This window comes from Sander lucioperca, chromosome 20, assembly GCF_008315115.2.
Source record: "Sander lucioperca isolate FBNREF2018 chromosome 20, SLUC_FBN_1.2, whole genome shotgun sequence".
Classification (NCBI taxonomy): domain Eukaryota; kingdom Metazoa; phylum Chordata; class Actinopteri; order Perciformes; family Percidae; genus Sander; species Sander lucioperca.
This window is the reverse complement of record NC_050192.1, coordinates 9404270-9419134: the sequence shown is the minus strand read 5'-3', so window position 1 is coordinate 9419134 and position 14865 is coordinate 9404270. Positions and strand designations below refer to the sequence as shown.

General features: G+C 39.5%; 2 protein-coding genes and 1 pseudogene across 4 annotated transcripts in view; 2 read left to right on the top strand and 1 right to left on the bottom strand.

The window, feature by feature from the left end:
* Nucleotides 1-4906, top strand: part of cracr2ab (calcium release activated channel regulator 2Ab) — a 28372-nt gene extending 23466 nt beyond the window's left edge. The window contains exon 19 of the transcript XR_004107457.2: nucleotides 4895-4906. The gene's annotated coding sequence lies outside the window, so the exon portion shown is untranslated. The remainder of the gene's footprint in view (nucleotides 1-4894) is intronic.
* Nucleotides 3240-5584, bottom strand: LOC116060224 (annotated as a pseudogene).
* Nucleotides 5585-8538: 2954 nt separating this feature from the next.
* tspan11 (tetraspanin 11) overlaps nucleotides 8539-14865 on the top strand; it is a 17553-nt gene continuing 11226 nt past the window's right edge. For all 3 annotated transcript variants that reach the window (XM_031313532.2, XM_031313530.2, XM_031313531.2), the window contains exons 1-3: nucleotides 8539-8706; nucleotides 11361-11468; nucleotides 14352-14543. In XM_031313532.2, the coding sequence (XP_031169392.1) occupies nucleotides 11382-11468; nucleotides 14352-14543 (279 nt within the window). In that variant the 5' untranslated portion in view covers nucleotides 8539-8706; nucleotides 11361-11381. The remainder of the gene's footprint in view (nucleotides 8707-11360; nucleotides 11469-14351; nucleotides 14544-14865) is intronic.

The following is a 14865-nucleotide window of genomic DNA, read 5'->3' as shown; positions in this document are numbered from 1 at the left end:
TTGTACATCACAGAGAGCTTTGTGGTAGGCTATAGATAACTTGAAGGAGACATTTTTGACAAAAGAAATAAAATAAAGAGGACAAGAAAAGAACACAAGTAATTACCAATTACATAGTTATTATTAAATCAATAAATAATATTATTCAATTTAGTTTTCACTGCCACAGACAAAGTATATCAAAGGGTAAATTAACACCTCCATCCATCAATAGGAAAATAAATTACATGTTTTTAGTAAAGTATGAATAAAAATAAGCACAGCATTTGGCTAAGCAAATCCAGTGTAATTTAACCAGTACTATAAGGTATCTCTGAGTACATTAACTCAAGTACTGTACTCGAGTACAGTTTTGAGGTTGTTGTGTAACCCACTTTATTTGAGTATTTCCATTTTAGGCTACTTTATTTTCCTACTACTTTTCAGCTGGAAATGTATACTCTACATTTATGCATCAGATTGTTATAGATTACCCAGCAGTATGTTACGTTAAATTAGCTCCATTTCGACCAACTGCAACATAAAAGTACTGCTTATATATTAATGCAACAATAATAACGATCCAATAATATAATAGTATAACACAGACAGGGGCTATTTTGCATTACTTTGGATAATTCTGTGCATTAGTGCATTATGATGTGAATACTTCTGTATTTTTACTACAACATTACTTTACTACTACAACATTTTCAATGCAAGACTTTTATGAAGCTTAAGTGTGACTGGATATTCACACTAATGGCAGGAACATTCAAATTAGTAGTTTAAGAATATATTATAATTGTTTAGTTTTTTAATCCTACATCCATTGTATATCTTAAGGCGCTGACACACCAACCCGATTATCGGCCGTTGGACAGTCTGGCGAGGTCGGTGACTTGAATCTGTTTGTTGTGTTCCGGCGCCGTCGTCAGTCGGAGGAGCCGTCGGCTTTAATTTGGGCTGATTTGACTTGTTGAATCGGCCAGTGGCCAGTCGGACTCAAAATACTTACCGGAGATGAGGAGCGGGATGTGCGTGATGAACGCCTCTCAAAATCTGACGAAAATCTTTCAAACTGACCCTTGTCGATCAAAAAAACAGACAGATTCAACAACTGCATGGCCTATTTCTCACTTAAAATGTTTTCAGAAACACGTTTCGGTGAACTATCTTTGTAAAATACGAGGTCGTATTCCAAACGAGCCGCCATTATGGTCTGGCTTTGAAATTCAGGAGAAGCCAGACCCACGTGATGCGTTCGTCATTTCCAGTTTTCATTTTTTGGGCGACAATACAGATTAGCACCGCCTGCTGTTATGGAGACGCGCAGAACGTACGCTCAAGTCGGTGTCGCTTCGGTGTGTTCCGAGGCACTTTTTGGACCGACGGGAGCCAAATAATCAGTCCGACTGTCGGCCGTCGAGTTGGTGTGTCAGAGCCTTTAGAGCAAGGGTCTTCAATATTTTTTAAGCCAAGGACCCCTGAACTGAGAGAGAGACGGATCAGGGACTCCCTAATATTGTATAAAATTAAGTTGCACATTAAACTGGGCCTACACTTACATGTGAGTGGCCTAAAGACTTTATATATACCTTTTTTAGTGCAAAGAATACAAAGCTATTAAAATAAAAAACTGTTGGCATGATTGTATAAATCATGTTTTATTGTTAAATGTGGCACAGTAACGTTAGAGCTTTATGAATAACTGTATATGTGGATGACTACCTTACCTATAGGCTAGTAAGCATCAATGTGTTTTTTTCACAAATGGACTGATTTATATTTGCTTATAATAATAGGTTGGATTCATGTTAAGACATTTTAATTTTTGTAAAAAAAAAAGAACAATAATTTGGTGCCCCCACCCCGTAGTAACTCTGAGGACCCGCTAGGGGTCCCGGACCCCCTGTTGAAGATCTCTGTCTTAGAGTATTGAGAACTTGTTGAAACCGCATCATTAGCTGCTAATTGCAAAACACCTGTTGAGTCATCACAGATTGGGGTGTGGCTCTAGGTACAACATGCTTGCACTTCAAATCCATAGAAAGCATCACGATTGGCCAATTTAACACTTTTTTTTCCAGGAGTCTTCCAATATTTACTTTCTTGCCCTCAAATTCTCCCTTGTACTTCCATTGTGGAGCAAATGTACTCATATTTGACATCAACCTCGTGTAGGGCCACTCTTAAAATATGCAAGTGTATTAATGTCATTTTAAATTCACACAATATAATAAATGTATATTCACACTGCATACTGCATTCCTCGTGGAAAATCTGTCCAAAAATATCTTCGACTTCAGGATGTTTGATTTCCATTCTCTATAGCATACTCTCTGCACATCATCATCATCATCATTATCAACTTTATTGCCAGACTCAAGGTCCATTCAGAAGCCACAGACATGACATACAACATACATTAAAAAGAGAAAGATAAACATATACAGAGAAATAAAAACAAAAGAAACAACATAGTTACCTCTTTCATTACTTACTTGATCACTCATTTCGTGCTGTATCAAAGGATTCAATAGTAACCTACTCTGGAAAATATCGAGACATTTGTCACTAAAGAAAAATGGGCTTGTGTCCCATTAATGAAATCCAAACACAATGGAACACACCGGGTGTTAGTCACAGTTATGGATGAGCTACATCAGTGGTGCTAAAGAACATCAGCCCTCGCATCTCACTCGAGGATAATGTGTGCATTCACTCTATCACAAACACACACACACACACACACACACACACACACACACACACACACACACACACACACACACCAGTGTGGGGGCAGGAGAACATAGGCAGTAGTCAGGAGTGAATGCACTGGGCAGACAACATTTGATTGACTTACAAATCTTACAAAGCAGATATTCTATATAGATATACCATCGTGCACGGAGCACAAGGAGCCATGGCTGAATAAAACTGATTTGTAGTTGTGGCCTTATAGTTCGATGCCACACAAATACAAATTCCTCGACATCTATTTGTCTTTGTGCAAAACACTGAACCTGAAAACTGCTCAAAGAGTGGTGGACATGGCTGCTTTTGCATGTAATCCCTTTCTTAGTTAATTGCATACAGGCAACAACAGAGGTATTGCAAGCAATGCTTTCTTATAAAAAAAATGGCAATGTATTTTAGTATGGTAGAACATCCATAGGCAAGAGTTCAAATGTTTTACAAATCTGAGTTTAATACTGTTTGGGATAGAGCTTCCAGGTAGAAATAACACAAGCAAATCAGTGTAAATGTGTAGTTTATTTACACAAACTTGTCAAATGCACAAAGCCACTGTGAATTACAAGAAACCAGCAAAATGAAGAATGCATACACACTGGTCTTCCCAGTACTGTCCCTTTCTGGAATTTTCCATCTGATAAATCATAGCCAGGGTAGTGGCTATAAACAGTATGGCTGGATTCAAAGGGCCAAGGAGCTCTGTGTGATGTGTTTTTGCAGGAAAATTACAATTTACCAATCATTGACAACATGCTTTGTTTTGTCTTATCAAAGTAACATTAAATGATATTCCCATTGTAATACAAGATCTGACATTACAGTGTAACATTAGAATCAGTAGTTTACATTTACACATTTACAGTAAAGTAGAACCTGTAGATAAAGAGTTCAGTAGATTACCAATATATCATTTGAAAGTTGTTTATATTTTAAGCAGATGTTATGTGTGTAGCAAAAGACACCAATGTTCATTTTTCCGTGGTCTTTAAAGAAAGAACAAACTCAGTGTGTTTGAGGAACAGGGGTTATGATGATCGGGGCAGAGTTTGTTCCATTTGTGTTGCCTTGAGTGCAGAAGTATGGATACAGTTTCTCTGTAAAGTGGCAGCCAGTGAAAGAATAGATATTTGATTTAGAATTCACATCATAGAAAGAAACCACTCCCTTATTATAGTCCACAAAGATACCCACCTTCTCAAGCTTTTCTTTTAGTGTGATTTCAACACTTGGTTTTGTGTATGCACAATATATACTGTCATCAAGCCCAATGGTCCAGGCACCATTTTTAACTGACAGAGATATGTTCTCCTTTCTATTAACAGCCTCTCTGACCACTCCAAGAATCCAGTCAGTCTTTCCTTTCACTTGCACTTCATAGTAAAACTTCCCTGTTGTGAATCCCTCCTTTGCCAAAACATCTGAATACACTTCAAATCTCTTTGGGTTGTTGGGAAGATTCTGTTTTGTGTCTACATTTTTCACCTGTTTTCCATCCTGGCTTATGACAAGTGAGCAAAATGATGTGTCAGGGTCAAGAGTCAAGTCCACTGCATGTTCTCTCATTTTTTTCATTTTGATCTCAGGAAGCTCTTCCATTATTTCATCAACTTTCTGTTTCAGCTGCGTCACAGCTCCTCTCACTGCCTTGAAAGACAGATCACTGTGAACACCAATCTTGGTCCAGTCCTTGTTTAAAGGAGAGCACAAGGTTAGGAAGCTCTGGAGAAAATGATGGTGATCCTCAGAAAGATACAGCTGCTCCAGCTGGGTGCTTCTGTTCTCGAGCTCAGCAATCTCCATCCTCAGTTCTGTGAGAAAACCTTCAGCCTTTTGCTTTGCTGCTCTGTACCTCTCCTCAATCACCTCATCAAGCTCGGCCTGGCTTCTCTGGAGGGAGTGGATCAAGTCAGTGAAGACCTGCTTATTGGTTTCTTTCTCTTTCTCAGCTTGTCTCTGGCTGACATCAACTGAATTTTCAATCTCAGCTATTTTCTCGGACCGTGATTGTATCATCTTCTGGATATTTGCCATGGTCTCATCTTTTTTTTGCCACCATTGCTTCATATTCTTCCTCAAGTGGGACAACATCGTGACTCTTGTGGTCGGTTTTGAAACACAAGACACAGATACAGGCCTGTTCAGTCCTGCAGTACAGTTCTGTTGTCTTGTTGTGCGTCTTGCACATTCTGTCATCAAGATTCTTCACAGGGTCTAATAAGGTGTGGCCTTTGAGAACAGCAACTCTCTGATGTGGCTCAAGGTGCATTTCACAGAAAGACACTAGACACGTCTGGCAAGATTTAACAGCATTCAGCTTCATCTCAGAGCAGATGTCACAAAGAACGTCTGCTGATCCAGGGAGATATGGGTCTGGAGTTGAGGCTTTGATTTGACCTAACGTCTTAAACTCAGCAGCTAACTCAGACATGACAGTGTTGACTTGGAGTTCAGGTCTTGGAGAAAATGTCCTTTTGCATAAAGGACACTGGTAAATGTCATTCCCGTCCCAATACGTATGGATACATGCACTGCAGAAATTGTGTCCACAGGGCGTTGAGACTGGCTCAGTGAACACATCCAGACAGACAGAACACAGGAACTTCTCTGACAGCAGACAGCTGGCAGTCGCCATATCTGGACAAGAAGTAATGAGTAAAAATACAATTACAACTCATTCAATTCAAGTCAATGGGCAGGATAATTTGTTTACATAAACTGTATATTTTATCATATGTACAACAACAAACACCTAAAGGACAATTTAACTATATTATCTTTCTTACCTGTAAAGTAGGAAGTTATGAAAGAAGCTGCCCAAAAAGAATCAAAGGAAACTTCACTGTGACAACTTGTCCGCCAGTCTACTTATTCATTTCAGCATGGTGATGTTGGTAATCAGCATCTTTTTCTTGTACCTATTTTTACACACATACCTCTTTTCTGTCATACGATCACACATGCACACACCAATGCACATTGTTTGCTTTCTCTTTAGCCATTTTGACATGCATGCTCAGTCAAACCCTGCTATTACCCGCTGTGGGAGAAACCATTTGAGGGCCACATACTAACTACATCAGAATGAGACTGGACACAGAGGCACTGGCTAGGCATGGAAATGATCTGGCTTTTCTGGGAAACCACATTTCTGTTTGTTCTACCATGTGTCACCCATGCAAATATGAGGAAATGGTGAGAAATGCTCAGTCAAGCCCTGCTCTTAATGACGTTAATGTAATGTTATCTCTTTTGAAATGTTGCATCATCCGTGTGAATTGTGCTGTAGTAATTACCACTTTTGTCAAATTTTCATAACTTGTAAAACTGGAGCTGCACTCTCTTGGAAGACGCCAGTCTGTCATGTGACTTCCAGTTGAGTCTGACCACAAGAGGTCAGGCACAACAAGGATGAGCTGAGTGGCTCAAACTTTGCCCATCTCCACTTTTGCAGGGCGCTCCTGGAAGTTGAACCTCTGCTCCATACAAAACTATACTGATTTAACAATGCAAACATAATATGTAAAATGCATAAAAACAGTATTGATTCTCTGTGTAATTTAGTTAATTAATTATTCAATAAAAAAAATGTCTGTCATGTAAGACGATTTTTCATCATTTTATTAAAAAAAAAACCTTTCTATTTACCTATTATTTTCACACCTTCTAACCAATTCTCATCTTCTCTGTGCAAGATTTGCCACGGGACAAACACCCAGCTGTCTACCTAATGAGAGGCTCAAATCCAAGCAAGCAGATGTTAAAACCTGGCAAATATAATGTGAAATTGAAATGATTGGATGCATAAGGCTGCGGTAGCATGTGCGCGTCTTTTGCTTGTACCTATTTTTATACATATACCTCTTTTCTGTCATACAATCACACGTGCACACACCAATGCACATTGTTTGCTTTCTCTTTAGCCATTTTGACATGCATGCTCAGTCAAACCCTGCTATTACCCGCTGTGGGAGAAACCATTTGAGGGCCACATACTAACTACATCAGAATGAGACTGGACACAGAGGCACTGGCTAGGCATGGAAATGATCTGGCTTTTCTGGGAAACCACATTTCTGTTTGTTCTACCATGTGTCACCCATGCAAATATGAGGAAATGGAAAACGGACAGGCTCCAAATTCCTATCCAGAACGATGTTATTCTGTACCTTTTATCATGTTTTGTTTGAATTGATGTTTACTAGGGAAAACTTGACCTAATGGATGACATCCTCTGCTAAGTAATGTTGTTTTGGTAGACTGATTGTCGCCAGTCCAGGTGATCACTGCAGAGTTCCTCCCCCTGCAGCCACCATCTATTCCTAATGGCTTGCAAACTTATTGAATTACTGAGGTGGAAAAAGAGGCAAATACATAGTGAAGAGTCTGTTGGAGAGGAAGTCTTGCTGTGATGAAGAATCATGATTACATAAAGAAGGGGACAGGGACCGTCTTTCAGTTATTTTATTTAGAAAATATTTATTGGCTTTGATGCATGAGTTCTTCTTATTTCTAAATAGTGTGGTGTCCTTATTGCTCGTTGCCTTTTAATTTTTTTATTTAGTCTTTTGGGTTTTGTGTATAGCTGCATTTCTTTGGTGATTACACAACTCGTGAAAAAAAAGCAAACAAGTCCAGACAATGAAATGAAAGTCGATCAGCTCAATGCTGAAATACCACATTACCATGTCTTTGGGGTCACAGAGGCGCTCTGTTCTGTCATTTGGTAGTCTTCTTTTTTTTTTTTTACCTTTATTTATCCAGGTAAGTCGAGTGAGAACAACTTCTCATTTGCAACGACAACCTGTCACATTCACACAGTTCCACATTCATTCCTGGAAGCTGCCCAGTACAACCACAGTCTGATCTGCTGGCCACTGAGCAGCTCCACTGGAGCCATTGGGGTTAAGGGCCTTGCTCAAGGGCACCTCAGTGGTGGTAATGAGGGAGGGACAAGCGCTGCTCTTTCACTTTCCCCACCCAGATTTTATCCTACCGGTCTGGGGATTGAACTGGCGACCTCTCGGTCACAAGCTCGCTTCTTTAAGCTTAATGCAGTGGACCAAACCACTGTGAGGCAATGGAGGGGGGACTCAAAATGTTTCTAAACTTAAAAAGCATTTTTTTGGGGTTTGTATTGTTTTACTACTTACACAGATATTTTAAGTATACATCATTATGTTATTTACAATACACAGCATTGTTTTAATGATATTTCTAGGGGGGGGGCAACCCTTAGAAGGGGGGGGGGGGGGGGCCTGACCCCGCCGACCACCCTGGGATTTACGCCCTTGTGTACAAACTTGACTTGCAAAAAAGCCTACACAGAGTTTGTTTACTGTAGTCTGTGCTCCCCCCCCCCTCCCTCTCCCTCTTTATCTTTGTTTATTCATGTGCACCTCATTGAAAAATTCTTCAGGGGCTATGTGGTTACATTGTAACCAAGGCTATGCTGTTAATGGCACGGTGGTATTCAGCCTATCTCGTGTCCATTTCCTTCATACTCCACATTGTGACCCTTTCAACAAGTTCACACTGTGCGGCCTTCAAGGACTGTCAGAAATATGAAAATAGTAATAGAATAAAAGTCAATAAACAAGTTGTATAGTGTATGTAATAAACGTACACTTTTATTGTGTACATGGCCCGAAACAATTTTTTTATTTTATGTTTTAAAAACATTTAATGCAAAATATATACTGTTGTCCCATTTATAACCCAAATTTTGCCTGGTCTCTTTGACTTGGTTCATTTCTATGAGTCTACTACCTTCAAGTCTTGTTATGCTTCTAAACTTCGAAAATACGAGCTGCACCCAAAGGCAGCATCCGCACGAAACTGCTGTCGGACACACTGAATGCAACAAGCTAGACTGGAAAAAACGTTCACTGCTTCAGGGCTGTTGTACACTGTGATTTTACGGGAATAGCAACAAAACGAGTTTTTTTTATCATCACTAACGTTGGTCTGGTGAGTATGTGCTTGGCTATAAAACGAAAACGTTAATTTGTCGATGTATCGGCAAGGTAAATGGTTAAATGGTTGTGTATGACGTCCTGCGCGTTAACGACGCAGGTGGATGGGATGGTTCTTCTCAGGATGCTCGAAGCATGCACCCCATCCTGCAAAAGGGAGGCAAGAAAGTTTGTCATAAACCGTAAAGGACCTAGCTATATGTGCCCGAGTTATATGGGCTGCTCGAGACGCCTGCAGTGGTCAAAGTCCGAAATCTCCGAGGCAGGGCATCATTCCTAGAAGAAACCATTTAAGTAACGTTAAGTGCTATAAAATCACTTAACAGCTGGTGCCTGTTTAAACGACTGTATTTAAACAGCAAATAAAAAACACTGCAAGATATGTAACGTTAGGCTGTTGGCCTACGGTAGTTAAACTGCATGTTTGCTTACTAAATGACGGATAAAACGTTGAGTGGTTCTGTTTTGTGCATTCATTAGCTAAAGTAGCTAAGTGTGGCTGGTCAGAGCTAGGTGACTTTAAATCAGGTGAGGACTGGGCAGGGGCTAATACTGTAGCTGTCATGGTCACCTCAAGTACGTATTTGTGTGAATTCCTGTATCTTAAAAAAAAAAGTCTTCCATAATGTCCACTTCACTCAAAATGCTATAGAAATAGTGCCGTAATCAGCACGGTTTCTGATTCTAGCAGTATGGAGCAATACATAGTATAGTATTTTAGCCAAATTAAAACACACAATTTTTTTTATCACCTATCTGTCACTCACCTGCTTGGTTTTATGTGCTAAGGTCTGGAGATATCCATCTCTGAGGTTTTTGCTTTCACTCCTTCACAATAGTAGTACATAAAAATATATCTTTGGGTGCTCAAAGCATTGAAAAAAACAAAACAGAAATAGTGCCACAATACTCTAAATAATCCACAGAATGCCTTGGGAAGAACAGTATAATTGGAACTACTTTTTTCCTGAAGAAATAATCCATGTGAAACCTGTTCACACTGAGGCACAATTATCCAGAGCAATGGGGGACTTTATGTAAATAGATGAAACTGTTGTTTTTTTCTTCCTGATGCTGCGAACACCCCAAATAAAACTCACTACCATTGTGCTTGGGCAGATGCAGTTTATTAAAACCTTGGTGAATAAAAGCAAACATATTTGCATGGCCAGGTGCCACCTTCAGCTTTCTTTGTGTTGGCATTCTAAACTCCAGTGGATTTCTGAGGACTATGGTTAACTGCTCCTCAGATCTCTGGAGGGTAAATCCAGACAGCTAGTTAGACTATCTGTCCAATCTGAGTTTTCTGTTGCACGACTAAAACAACTTTTGAACATATACACATGTACCTTCCCGAGGCTATTTTTCAGAGGCACCGTGGCTCTGCCCGGTGCTTAGCGGCGCCCAAGACGATTGTGATTGGTTTAAAGAGATGCCAATAAACCAGAGCACGTTTTTCTCCCATCCCGGAATGCTGCGTGGACTAGCCAGACCCTCCTCTGCAGCGTGTGGAGGAAGGTCTGGCAATGCGAGACTAGGTGTACCCCAATAGAGACCTTGATAGTGTGTATAGCAGAGGAAGTATCTTAGACAATAGTCAAAATTAAAAGTCCACAGTTGCAGTATATTGACATAAATGTGACAATAGCTTGTTAGTATGATTTTTCACGTACTGTATACTACTTAATGATCTTCATACTGCTGTGTGATCATTGGGGTTTAGAAGGAGTAATGTGAGGACATTTGAGCCTTTTTATTTTGTAGTTATTTGACTTGGAAAAGCACGCAAACTGTAAATGCGAAGGGGACTTGATGTAGCTGCTGGGATGTTGCTTTTGCTGGGACATAGGCAGCTGTGTCCCTTTGGCAAACAACAACCCTATTTACCTGTCTGTCAGTGTCAGTATTTGTGTGTTTGCTGTGTTATGCTTTTATTCCATTTCATTTTCCTTTTATGTCAGATAAGGGCTAAGGCATTTGGGTTGCGGTAGCAAAGCCTGAGTATTATCAGAAGGAAAACAATTCAATTATATTCTGACTTTACATTTCAGAATCAAAAAATCAAAGTCAGTAAGTAACACTTCGTGATTTGAAAGAATGCGATTAACTAATCGTGAAGACCGCGATTAATCGAATGTGAATTATTTAGTCAAATGTTTGTTGTAGATTCAAAGTTTAACATTTATTCCTCTTTTCATTATTATATTTACTGTTATGTCATAAGATAAATGATGGAATAATGTTACATATCATACACATACAGATTGTTTAAAGAAATGTTGTATTTTCAGTGGATTTTTTTTTTATTTTCATTTTTTTTTCACCTGATCGTAGAAGGTGCAATATGTAGCAACAAAAAAAAAATCACAATCGAATCGTTATCGCAATATCTGGCAGAAAAATCTATTAGTTCAGCCCTATTGAACATTAATATGAAATTAACAATAAATACAGAAACAAATATTTACAAAATAGCTGTTTACCATGAGAAAAAAGAGGCTGAATGGATTGAGTGCAGAATGTACAAAACATATATAGTATGTACTGTATAGTATTTGGGGTTATATGAGGAGTCTACACATTTATTTTTCACACTGTTCATTTCCCATTATCCTTTTCATGCATTGAAAAATATATCTGCACTTTCAGAATTGAACTGGAGGAAGGAAGATGTCGGCGGCTTATAAAGACAACCAGGAGGACTGGCTGACAGTGTGTCTCAAGTACCTGCTCTTTGTTTTCAACTTTCTCTTCTGGGTAAGTGAGAGCTGTAAATGTTGTCCTCTTTTATTAAGTTAACTACACTCACTAAAACCTTACAGGAAAATGCTTTACAATGGTTACACTTTGTCACCTATTCACTTGTGTTTAGTCTTAATGTGGTGCTCAAACAGCATTAAATAAGCTTTGAATTGAACCTCTTTTGGCTGCCAAATCATTGGTATAACATTGACAGGTCTCACAGTGACTGTAAATATCAATAAATCATAATTTTAATATTGAGGCAAGTACAGTGATAAGGGCAAAATTTCACTTGTATTTTAGTGAAACGGCATACATAATTTAGTGCTATAACACAGTAGAAAATGCTTCAATGTTCCTTTAAAACTGCAGACAGAGAGACGTTAAAGGGAAGGGGCAATGTGGAAACAGGAAGGGGATTAAGGAGAGTTCTGAGTGTGGAAAGACTGAGCTATGGACTTGGTCCAAAGTGAGTCATAGATTATTTAGGGCTTGTCGGTGTACGTTGAGGAACAGTGTGTCAAACCAGCTCACACTTTTGATACTGCAATTCACTGCTAAACGTGTATGCTCTTTCAGCTACTCTGTAGAGTGTCTGGGATCAATCTGAAACATTTTCAAAGTCTGAGGCAAAGAGAATAGAGAGAGAGAGAGAGAGAGAGATAAAATTATATAAACCCATCCTAATATTGTGTTAATGTACATATAACTGTTTATTGTGTTTTGTCTGATGCTTTGGCATCATTGTTATTGCAACATTCATGCCAATAAAGCCCCTTGAATTGAATTGAAATGAAATGAATTAAATTGAATTGAGAGAGAGAGAGAGAACCTCAGGACAACCCCAAACCATCCGGCCCAACCAAATCATCTGCAGACAAAAAGAAAAATACATCACCTATTGGGAAGAAACTACTAAACATCAAAGCAAAATGGATTGTTACCGACAGTACACAGTAGCTGAATACTTGAACACCATATGTGACCATAGACTCAAGAAAGCCTCTGAGTACAGACTGAGTGGCCACACACAGACCTGGCTGCTCTGTCCACGGAAACGGGTGGAGACAGAGCAACACTTCCTGCTTCAACGTAGCACGTATACAGACATTAAAACAGAGTTCTTTAGGAAAATTAAATGTAAACTCCCAGATTTTGATACACTCTCTGACCAGACACAAATGCAACATCTACTTGGAGAAAATAGTGTCAGCGCTGTAGAAGCAGCGAGGTATGTGTCACAGCCTAAGAAACAACCAGCAGTTCACCTCCTCACAGTTTACTCTGCCTTCTCATTTAGTCCTCTACTTCATGTGTTTCTCATGTCTTGTTTGTTTGTCTTTGTTTACTTCCTTACATTTGACACTTACGATTTTTTTTGTATTAATATACTGTTGTTGTTTTCTTGTTTTTATTTTTGTTTTTAAATGTATATATTTTGCCTCCCTCTCTTCCTTGGCCCACAGGCTCTACTCTATAGTTTTACTCACATCACTTTTTTAGACCTTTATTTTTAAATTTTGTGTTATAACATGCATCAGTCTTGGGGGCAGTACACCTTTTGTGATGACATTGCTGGCTTTTCACCTTCTGATTTTTTTTTTTTTATATTAACAAGGAGCAGTATGCAAAAGGTTTAGCTGGTCATCTTGCTTAATATTAAATCTATCCACTTTGATATGGATGCAGCGGATTGGATTTATGCATCCCTACTAAATAGGATTGTTAAGGATTTGTATTAAATAATTGGTTTTGATACTGGACTAGGATTTGATAAATGTAAACTGCTTTGGCATCTTCATGCCAAGTCCAAGCCATGGCAGTTTAAAACATTTGATAAGTATATAGTTTTTTTTTTTTAATACTGCGTCCCACAGTCGACGCCCTGGTTTAAATAATTTAAAAAATGGGAATTTATAATTCAATGGAACTTGCAAATCTTACTTGTTATAAATAAAATAGATGTCCTAAATATGCTAATAGTTAGGAAGAGTTATCTCCCGCAGGCCCGTGTTTATCCAAGTGGTACTCCTTGCTTGGGCATGTGTTGTTTTGAGTAGTTTGTGGATCTCGCTTTCGACGGAAATGGAATGGGAGGATGAAGGGGAGAGACTCTCTGAGGCATTTCCTCTCCATCCGCTTTTGAAACTGTGAAAGATAGAAACAGATCCTGGACGCCAGCCTGAGTCTCTTATCCAGGATTGTTTGTAAGGAAGCGGTCATTATGCCCTGACTTGACCTTTGAACCCGCAGTGCTCCTATGACTAGGACTCTAGAGTCGCTACTCGCTCCAATGCTAATCGCGTCACTCTCTCACTTTCTCCCTCGCTCTATCTCACACACACACACACACACACACGCCGGCTCGACGCACACACCAATGCACAAGTATAAACATCAGGCCACTTACGGCGAAAGCTCTGCATGGAGCCTCCACAGAACCAGAAATCAAGCTTTATCCTGGCCCCTTCTCACTGTTTCTCTTTCTATTTCCTCTCTTTTCTTTCTAATGCCCCCTTTCACTCACCCACTGTCCTTTTATGTTGCATTTTGTGACTCATCTGAAAGCATTGAACTCACTTCCTGTTTGCCGTTTCCTGCTCTGTAAAGTGCCTTAATTCTGTTTGTCTTTTATTTGTCTTTCTTTAGGAGTGAATCGACATGGCACACTCAGTGTGTCTTCCTTCTGTGACTTCCAAGTCACCCATATCTCCTCTTTCTCCTTTTTATGACTCATACCTTTTCACCATGCTTTTATTGTGCCTTTATCATGTCTTTCCATCTTGTGTTCCCTCTCTGAAAGCTTTTGCCACACCCATATTAGTTGTATACCTTTCCTCATCTTTATAGTCTAATGTCGTTTTCACCCCACCGCCTCCGTTCTCTCTTCCTTTACAGGTGGGTGGAGCAGCTGTTTTGGGCGTAGGAGTCTGGACTCTGGTGGAGAAAAGTGACTACTTGAGTCTGCTGGCCTCCAGCACTTTTGCTGTGTCGGCATATATCCTCATCCTGGCCGGCAGCCTGGTGGTGGTCACGGGCTTCTTGGGGTGTTGTGCTGTCATCCGGGAGCAGAAGAGCTGTCTGTCCACGGTGAGACCGGGGACCCATGAAGGGGGGTTTGACTGAGGTTGTTGTAAAGGTGTGGGGTAAATGGTATGTTATGTACATGTGATGACGGAATGTGAATTTTGACAGATTTGCAATAGTGCTTATTTAAAATCTTTACATTTTGGATGCCTTTACAGAAATATAATTTTTTTTATTTTATCTATTTGCATTTACAAGTAACTATTTAAGATATGTCATCAAAAATGCAAAGCAGAGTCGTTTACTCTAAAATGCTTAGGGGCAGGTAACAGTTATTTCTTCAATACCCTGGAGAAAGTCGCTGCACTGCAACTGAACAGTGGCC